Source organism: Balaenoptera borealis (assembly GCF_965194805.1).
Source record: "Balaenoptera borealis genome assembly, chromosome: 7".
Lineage (NCBI taxonomy): Eukaryota > Metazoa > Chordata > Mammalia > Artiodactyla > Balaenopteridae > Balaenoptera > Balaenoptera borealis.
Window position 1 is genome coordinate 123,911,307 of NC_138864.1, and position 10,155 is coordinate 123,921,461.

At 47.3% G+C, this 10,155-nt stretch overlaps 1 protein-coding gene across 7 annotated transcripts; it reads right to left on the bottom strand.

Moving 5' to 3' along the window:
• Positions 1 to 321: 321 nt before the first annotated feature.
• Positions 322 to 6,932, bottom strand: LOC309632032 (GTPase IMAP family member 1-like). 7 transcript variants are annotated; one of them, XM_082399070.1, is made up of 3 exons: positions 6,843 to 6,932; positions 2,596 to 2,644; positions 322 to 1,605 (listed from the first exon to the last, which is right to left on the bottom strand). In XM_082399070.1, exons 2-3 carry the CDS (start codon positions 2,636 to 2,638, stop codon positions 722 to 724), a joined length of 927 nt encoding a protein of 308 aa, XP_082255196.1. In that variant the 5' UTR covers positions 2,639 to 2,644; positions 6,843 to 6,932; the 3' UTR covers positions 322 to 721. The 7 variants fall into 7 exon arrangements, with proteins under 7 accessions (XP_082255196.1, XP_082255194.1, XP_082255197.1 ...); XM_082399068.1 differs by having other exon boundaries at positions 322 to 1,677; XM_082399071.1 differs by having other exon boundaries at positions 6,790 to 6,854.
• Positions 6,933 to 10,155: the final 3,223 nt, after the last annotated feature.

The following is a 10,155-nucleotide window of genomic DNA, read 5'->3' on the forward strand; positions in this document are numbered from 1 at the left end:
TACCCTGTGAGTGTGTAAACCAGGGAGAAAACTCCTCCTTGGAAGGAGACTTTCTGCAGGACCTCAATGGCCCCTAGGGAATCAAGTCTCCAGGGATAGTCTCCTTGCACTTGCAGAAGCATCTGCATTCAAGCTGCTGAGGTACAGAGGGGCAGGCGTGCACCAATGTCTTCTCTCCTTATGATCACACACCTGAGTGTGTGTGGGTGCAAGGTTTTTGTACGTGGGGTCAGGAATGAGAGAGTTGGATCTTTGCTCAGTGGGCATATAAAAAGGCAGATGAACAAACATCTACAAATATTGATTTCATTTAACACAATGTGATTGTCCAGTACATTTATTTCTTTCATTCGGTTCAATTCAAGCAAATGAGTATGTACTCAGACTCTGCTCTGTGGTGGTTCTAACCTTGGTCCTGCCGGGAGTCCAGGGGGTGAGAGGGCAAAGGCTCCTCATCTGCTTTCAGGGGTGAAGACAGTTCAATGACAGGAGAGAGTCAAAGGCAGTCTGAGGTCAGTAGAAAATAGGCAAAACTAACTGTGGTTGTTTGGCTTTGGGAAAGGGGGAGCTCATAGGAAGGTTTCAGGTGGGAGATGGGACCTGGCAGGACTCTGAAATTGGTAGAATAGGCGAGGTGAGGGAGGAAAGGAGAGATGTGGGCCCTGAAGGTTCAGAGCACCGAGGATGAAGGTAATTATCAGTGGATGGGTCAAAGTGTTATTTACAGTCTGTCAGGACTGATCTCACCAAAGGCGTCAGGCTGGTGCCTGGAGATCTGCATGTATAGCAGGACCAGGGCGCCCAGCAGGGTGCACACGCCCAGCTTACACCAGGTCCCCGGCGCCTTGGGCCACCGCCACAGCCAGGCCAGCGGCCAGCGCTCCCGCCGCCTCTGCGCGCAGACGGCCACTCGCTCCGCCACCCTGCGCAGCCTCTCCGCGGGGTCCGCGCCGCCCAGGGCCTGCGCCAGGCTGTACACGTCGTTGGTGTAGGCGGCGCCGCCGTGGTCCCTCACCAGCTCCTGCACCAGCCCCATCAGCGCCATCACCTGCGCCTCTCGCTTCCCGCTGGCGGCTCGGTTGTCGAAGGCGCAGAATCGGTCCCCGCACTCGGCCACCAGCTCCCTGAGCGCGCGGTTCCCGGTGTCGCGCACGTAATGCTGCAGCGAGCCCCCGGCCAGGTCCTCCTCGCGGGTGAAGACCACGATGGTGCGCGTCACGATGCCGTCCCCGAAGAGCGCCTTCACCCCCCTCCAGGCCTGCTGGTCCTGGGCCGTGAAGCGGCCCAGCTGGGTCACCAGGAGCAGGGCGTGGGGCCCCGGCGCCGAGAGCAGGTAGCAGCGGCCTCTCTCCTCGCAGCCCGGGTCTGTCTGGGAGACTTCGGAGCTGAAAAGGTCTGGGGTGTCAATGATTTCCACCACCCACTTGGCCCACCTGCAGCTGCCCGCGGCGCAGGTCCGGGTCACCGACGTCGCCCCGAGCCTGGAGAGGAAGCGCTTCTGGCCCAGGATGCTGTTTCCCGTGGCGCTCTTCCCAGTCCCTGACCTCCCAGCCAGGAGGAGCCGCAGCCTGGGCTCCTGCAGGGCAGACTCGTCGGCTTCTGCACCTGTGAGCACCAATGATGTGTAAGCTCCCGAACCTGAAAGCACACATCCTGGTGCCCGGGTCCCCTGGACGCCTTTGGACAAAGGAGAACAGAGTGCTTCGACTTTTGCTTTTCGGACCAGCCCTTTACTGAGTGCCCTGGTCGGAGATTTGTGAGCTCTGGGGGTCTCTACCCGTCTGTTTCTTCCCTCTTCGGCGTCACGCATGCACCTGTAGGTGCTCCAGCACCTGGTGAACGTTTCTGTAGAGGACACCCCTGTATAATACAGGCCATTACTTCGTGTGACATGACCTGTCATCCACACTGCGCAGAGCTGCTCCCTATTTGACAGCTTCAGTGGCCTCTGCCATACATTCCCAGATACGCTGCCACTGAAGAAAGGCAGGAGGGGCCGTGGGCCTGGCCGTGAGGGCTGCCTGGTGTCCCACAGCCTGGGTTTGAATCACAGCCCGACCCCTGCCAGCCTTGTAACCCTGGGAAGCTGCTTAACCTAAGTGCTAAACCTCTTCTGCACAAATGGGATCAATAATGTAGCGCTGTCCTCATAGGGCTGCTGGGAGGATAAGATGAGACCATCTCTTCTTCCCTCCCTCTTGCCCTCCTCTTCCTCTCCTCTCTCTTAAACCTGCTGCCTAATAAGATACCTGGTTAACCCTCCATCCTTGTTCCCTAACACCTTCTACCTGGTGAATCATGTTCCCTCTAGTATACAGTTGGATTCCCTCTACATCCCCTTCTGTGGAGATCAGAGGAGGTTTATTCATTTTACCTTGGGGACAGAGGTACAGGTTAGTCAAAGAACTCAATATCTCACAGCAGGTCAGGGGCAGAGATCTAGGTCAAATGCCAGTCCCAGGGCTCTTTGCTGTTTCATCCCAGCATCGAGAAACCTCTGGGGCTTCTCCCTGTTCAGTGTTGAGATAGCCCGTCCCCCTTACTACCCGGAGCTCATACCTGGGGGCAAACACGCATTGTGAGGCATGTTCTTACCATAGGCGTTTTCTTCATCTCTTGCTGTCTTCTGTCCTCTCATGATTCCCTGAAAGTGTCCCCAACACAATTTATTTAGTCTTTCATTCGTTCACTCATTCATTCATTCATTCATAGGTAAAACTACCTACTATGTGTCAGGCAAAGTCCAAAGAGCTGGTGACGCCACAGTTAAAATGTCATAGTTCCTGCCCTCTCCGAGCATCAGAATTTAGGGAAGACAGTGGAAGAGCTTGGTCTGGGGTTGGGACGATACTGTGAGAACACTTGGTGAGCTTGTGCTGTCTTTTCAGGGCCTCGAAATGCACAGAGCGGAGGGGAGATGACAACACTTATTCTATGTCAATGAGTAAGCTTCTGATGTTCATTTTCCCAGGTAATTCTATGTCAGTGACGTAGGTTGTAGAAAATAAGTTTTCCCTGGAGATTCAGCAGCTAGGGGTGGGGTGGGGGGCTTTGGAAAACCCTGAGAACAAGAAAGTTTGCTCACTGACTTAGGACCTACCTTAGGGTTGTTGGCCTGGGAAACAAGAAGAAAATTGGAATTTTGTTTTTGGAAATCAGAAAACAGACATCTTTCCCAAGCTGCTCTGGAGAGCTCCTGACTCTGTGCTCAGAAAACCACAAGATTTGGCTCGTCCTATTATGTCTAGGAGGTGGGATCCAGAAGGGGGAGGAGGGAGACCCTGAGCTCACCTGCCCCCATGAACAAATCCAAGCTACAACTATGTATAGAGAAACTCTCCCTGAGAATGACCTGAAGACTAGCAAAATGGCTCTTCTACGATCAAGGCTGTAAAGAAAGAACCACATGGAGTCTGGTACAGGGGGAGGAGAAGCAATCTAGTTGGGACCTGAATCCCTAGTAGGGACCTAGAAGTGGAGGGGGCTATCCCAGGCTTGGGGATCCTCCCTGGGGAGTGGGGGGTTTGAGCCACATATTAGGCACCGCAAGCCTGGGCTTGACACTGGGTAGATGAGCCCCCTTAGCTGGTTTGAAAATCAGTAGGGCTCGCTGGAGGGCTGTAAGACACTGAGACTCTGGTCTTGCAGAGCACAGACATGCTTGCTCGCAGCCCCAGTGCAGAGGCAGTACACTGAAGACTGCCTGGTGCTCCGGCCAGCCTGCCGGGACTGCCCCAGAGCACCTCCCAGCCCTCTCCAGGCTCCCATTCAAGCCCCTACTGCTCCAGCACTGCCCCCAACAAAGGCCGAGGCCGCCATTGCCAGTGGGCATGTGTGCACCCGGGAAGGAGCAGAGAGGGCTCCGGAGTGCGGCTCCAACCCCTCTGGCTCTCTATCCTGCCTCTAACCAAGGGGTACACACTGCGGAAAAAGTAGAAGCGGCTCAGAAGTGCAGCCCCAAGCTCTCAGGCCCTGGCCATGCCCCCAACCAAGGTGAAGACTGTCATCACATCTGGGGGAAGCCCAACTCCCTTAGGACTCCTGCCCAGCCCCTTGGTCCTTGACTCCTCCCACAATAGGCTAACAACTAGCCCTGAGCCGAGGAGAAGCCCTGGCTGGCACCTGGCTTTGGCTCTAGCCCTCTGGCTCCAGCCTTGCTTCCCACCAAGGCGGTGGCCGCCAGCACACTGTGGGAGAAGAAGCAGTCCCCGCTCACTTCACGTCCAGCTCTCCCACCAAAGCCACTGGTGACAGGCACACTGCAAAGGGTAGCTCCCCACAAGGACATGCCTTTGAGACCTGGACAGGTAACCGTTTCACCTAATTTCATAGAGACAAACAGAGAAAGTCAAACAACATGAGAAAACAAAGGGATATGTTTTAAATGAAAGAACAAGATAAAACCCCAGGAAAAAAAGCCCTAATGAAACAGAGATAATAATTTACCTGCTAAAGAGTCCAAAGCAATAGTAATAAAAATGCTAACTGAACTTGGGTAAACAACAGATGAACACAGTGGGAACTTCAGCAGAGAATTAGAGAATACAAAAACCAGTCAGAGCTGAAGAATACGATAACTGAAATGAAAACTTCGCTAGAAGGAATTAAGAGCCGATTAGGCGACGTAGAAGAACACATAAGACAGACTAGTGGAAATCATCCAATCAGTACAGCAAAAACAAAAACACATTTAAAAAAATGAAGCTAGTTTATGGGACCTCTGGGACAAAGTCAAGTGTGCTAACATTCACATGATAGAGGTCCCAGAAAGAGAAGAGAGAGAAAGGGGTAGAAAATGTATTTGGTGAAATTGTAATTGAAAACTTTCCTAACCTGAAAAGGGAAACAGATATCCAGGCACAGGAAGCACGGAGCACCCCTGTCAGAATGGCTGCCATCAGAAAACAAGAAACAACCGGTGATGACGAGGATGTGGAGAAAGGGGACCCTAGTACACTGATAGCAGGAATGTCAATTGGTACAGCCACGGTGGAAAACAGTATGAAGGTTCCTCAAAAAATTAAAAATAGAACTACCATATGATCCAGCAATTCATTCCTGGGTATATACCCAAAGAAAATGAAAACACTAATTCAAAAAGATGTGTGCACACCAATGTTCATAGCAGCATTATTCATAATAACCAAGATATGGAAGCAACCTAAGGGTCCATCAACAGATGAATGAAGAAGATGTCATATATATACAGATAGATAGATAGATATAATGGAATATTACTCATAAAAAAAGGATAGAAAAGAATGAAATCTTTCCATCTGCAACAACACAGATGGACCTGGAGGGTATTATGCTTAGTGAAATAAGTCAGACAGAGAAAGACAAATGCTGTATGTTTCCACTTATATGTGGAATTTTAAAAATAAAGCAAACAGACGAATGTAACAAAACAGAAACAGACTCACTAACACAGAGAATAAACTAGTGGTTACCTGTGGGGAGAGGGGCGGGGGAAGGGGCAAGATGGGGAAGGGGATTAAGAGGTACAAACTACTAGGTATGAAATAACTAAGATACACCACTGTAACGCACAGCACAGGGAATATAGTTAATATTTTATATTAACTTTATATGGAGCATAATCTATAAAAATGTAGAATGACTATGTTGTATACCGAAAGTAATATAATATTGTAAGCCAGTTATACTTCAGTAAAAAATAAGTAAATAAATAAGTCTAAATATGATCTGTGTGCTGGAGAGACGGGGATACTCTCCTCTAACTCCTGATGTCCTTGCCCTCAAACCTGAGGCTTTTTGAAGTAAAATACCCACTCAAACATTATTTAATACAATTAAACATTCTGTGGTCAAGTTTGCCTGATCACACGAGCGCCTGAGCACGAGAGCACAGTCTCTCCTCCGTCTACTCCAGCCTCATTTCCACCTAATCCCCTCCCCAGTCAGCCCCTCCACAGACAGCAGATTTCAGGGCCTTTTCCAAGCCACCTCGTGCGTTCATTCCTAGGACCATTCATCCCACCACACATTTCTGCCTGAGTCCTGGCCTGTGCTTCAACGTCCATTTCAAATTCTACCTCTTCATGTCGCCCACCTGGTTCCTACAAGTAACTGTGTTCTCCCCCTACTGGCACCAACAACGAAGCAAAAGCAAAGGGAGAGGTTGGCTGAATAACCTGTCTCTGGCCAAAGGACTCAGATGGCAGGTTTGCCTAGAACTCAAACCAAAGCTGTCGGTGTTTCTGCAGTAACTCTCCTGCCGCTGCCCCCGGTTACACCCCGCCCAAAGCTGTCTGTAAAGTTTACCCCAGGGGTAAATCGCATAATGTGATTCGTTATTTTGTGTCTAGAAATCAACAAACTCCCTTAATTGACACCGGAGCAGTCCACAGAGCCGAGTTTGGGGTGGGTAGCAGATGTTCAAGTGATCATGTAGAGCAAGGGGTGAGGACCAAGTTCATAGCCTTAGCTGCCTCTTGCACTGTTGGGGGTAGTACTAAGGAGAGTGGAGGTTTTTAGGAGGGTTCAGCTCAGATATATACAGAATTTTCACTTTGTAACTTGTTCTGAGGTTAGCTTCCCTTATATGTCCCCAGGAATATCTTTTGCATGTGCTGCATATGCATTTGGGGAGTGTTCATTGCCTTCTGCAGTAGTCCTAGCAAATACCTCTCTTATTTGTTAATAAGGGAGTAGGGAAGGAGAGAGAATTTAGTCCCAAAGAAGAGTGTGTGCACTCCAGAGCAGGAGAAGATGCTTAGCGGTTCTTCTGAACTTACTGTATTTGACACCCAGAGCATCCTTACAAACCTCGGCACGTGGAGTTACTGTCTCTAGAGCCTGCTCTCCTTTCTCGTACTCACTAGAATGCAGCCGCTCACTCAGCCAGCTTCGCCCAGGCAGAGCTCTTTCTGATCCCCACAGGTCCTGTTCCGGGCTGGCTCCTTTTCCCTTGTGCTCACCGTTCCTGCAGAACTGGTCACAGGCTCTAACGCTGGCTCCAAGAAGCTCCTGACCTACCAACCTGCCCTTGGACTGTGGGTGCAGTGGGCCGTTTCCTCCCCACACATGGAGGAAGTCTCTGTGCCTCTCAGACCTCAGAGCTCAGGAAGCTCAGGGAGGGAGGGCCCAGTGGTGATGACTTAAAGAGACAGAAACATTGGCCAGTGAGGTGGTGGGTATGCAATGTTGTCACTGCGAATCCCACCCCCTGCTTTGGGCTATGGTACTGTTTTCCAGAGGTTCCTGTGACACCAGCATCTTGTCCCTGGCAGGGTCTATAACCTCAGTGGGGAAGAGCATTTTAGGTTTCTGAAGCCTCGTTTTGTTTCTGACCTTTGACCAACAATCTTATCTCCAGTTGTCTTTTGCTTTTTAGGCATTTTTTTTTTTTTTAAATAAAATGGTCTCTTGAGGGTCTCCTTCCCGAGGACAGGAATTTGAGAGGAATTTCTTTTTTTTTTTAATTTCTTTTTTAAAAAATTTATTTATTATTTATTTATTATTTTATTATTTTTGGCTGTGTTGGGTCTTCGTTTCTGTGCGAGGGCTTTCTCTAGTTGCGGCAAGCGGGGGCCACTCTTCATCGCGGTGCGCGGGGCTCTCACTATCGCGGCCTCGCGGAGCACAGGCTCCAGACGTACAGGCTCAGTAGTTGTGACTCACGGGCCTAGTTGCTCCGCGGCATGTGGGATCTTCCCAGACCAGGGCTCAAACCCGTGTCCCCTGCATTGGCAGGCAGATTCTCAACCACTGCGCCACCAGGGAAGCCCAAGAGAGGAATTTCTGAATGAACCTCAGAGTGGACAACGCCACCAAAGTGGTCCTACCTGCCAGGAACAACACACGCAGAGTCTCATCATTCTGAAAGAAAAGGAGAGCTTTTCCAGCTATTAAAAATAGGACAGCAGGTAGAAGACAGAAAATTTTTATACAGGGCTTAACCTAGCCATCTCTGTTGGTACCTCCAACTCAAGTGACTGTTTCTCCTTTTAGGAGGGTCATGAGAAAGGTGAGTAAAATAGCCAATCATTGTGTGGAGAGAAGTATTTTGGTGACACAGGCCCTGGACCTGGTTACATCATTAACAACCCATGTGATCTTGCCTAACTCACTTCAACTTTCTGGAGTTGACTTTCCACGTATGTAGTGAGGGGATTAACTTCATCTGAAGCTAATGGGCTGGGGTCTGATGTTCATCCATTCTTGCCAGCTCTTTAGTGAAGAACCCAACTCCCACTGAACTCCACCTGGTCTCCCCCCCACTCTGCCCCCTCCCCATATCCTCCAGCTTTATTGAGATATAATTGACATATAACATTGTATGTGTTTAAAGTGCATGATGTATTGATTTGATACACTTTTATATTTCAAAATGATTACTGCGATAACATTAGCTAACACCTGCATCACAACACATAATTACCATTTCTTTTTGGTGGTGAGAACATTTAAGATCTACTCGCTTAGCAATTCTCAAGTAGATAATACAGAATTACACTATAATCACTGTGCTGTGCATTGGATCCCCAGACCTACTCATCTTCTACGTGGAAGTTTGTACTCTTTGACCAACATCTCCCCATTTCTCCCATTTCCCAGCCCCTGGTAATCACGATTCTACTCTCAACTTCTATGAATTTGGCTTTTTAAAATTCCACATAAAAAAGTGATATCATACAGTATTTGTCATTCTCTGACTGCTTGGGCTATTTGAAATATTTTGTGTTTCCATACAAATTTTAGGATTGATTTTTCTGTTTCTGAAAAACACCATTGGAATTTTGATAGGAACTGCATTGAATCTGTAGATACCTTTGGGTAGTATGGACATTTTAACAATATTAATTCTTTCAATCCATGAGCATGGAATACATTTTCATTTATTTGTGTCTTTTAATTTCTTTTATCAGTGTCATAATTTTCATGTACAGGTCTTTGACCTCCTTTCTTAAATTTATTCCTAGGTGTTTTATTCTTTCTGATGCTATTGTAAATGGGATTATTTTCTTAATTTATCTTTCTGATAAATCATTATTAGTGTTTAGAAATGCAACTGATTTTTGTATATGATTTTGTATCCCACAACTTCATTGAATTTGCCTATTACTTATCACATTTTTTGAGTGGAGTCTTTAAAATTTTCTATATATAAGATCATGTCATCTGAAAATAGAGACAATTTTACTTCTTCCTTTCTGATTTAGATGTCTTTTATTTCTTTCTCTTGCCTAATTGCTCTGCATGGGACTTCCAGTACTATATTGAATAGAAGTGGTGAGAGTGGGCATTCTTGTATTTTTCCTGATCTTATAGGAAAAGCTTCTAGCTTTTCACTGTTGATTATGATAGCTCTGGGCTTATTGTATATGACCTTTATTATTAGAGGTTTGTTACCTTTGTACCAGTTTGCTGAGAGATTTTATCATGAAAAGATGTTGAATTTTGTCAAATGCTTTTTCTGTATCTATTGAGATGATCATATGGGGGTTTTTTTGGTTTTTTTTTTTTAACATCTTTATTGGAGTATAATTGCTTTACAATGGTGTGTTAGTTTCTGCTTTATAGCAAAGTGAATCAGTTATACATATACATATGTCCCCATATCTCTTCCCTCTTGCGTCTCCCTCCCTCCCACCCTCCCTATCCCACCCCTCTAGGTGGTCACAAAGCACCTAGCTGATCTCCCTATGCTATGCGGCTGCTTCCCACTAGCTATCTATTTTACGTTTGGTAGTGTATATATGTCCATGCCACTCTCTCACTTTGTCACAGCTTACCCTTCCCCCTCCCCATATCCTCAAGTCCATTCTCTAGTAGGTCTGTGTCTTTTTTCCCGTCTTGCCCCTAGGTTCTTCATGACCTTTTTTTTTTTTTTCTTAGATTCCATATATATGTGTTAGCATACTGTATTTGTTTTTCTCTTTCTGACTTACTTCACTCTGTATGACCAACTCTAGGTCCCTCCACCTCACTACAAATAACTCAATTTCGTTTCTTTTTATGACTGAGTAATATTCCATTGTATATATGTGCCACATCTTCTTTATCCATTCATCTGTTGATGGACACTAGGTTGCTTCCATGTCCTGGCTATTGTAAATAGAGCTGCAATGAACATTTTGGTACATGACTCTTTTTGAATTATGGTTTTCTCAGGGTATATGCCCAGTAGTG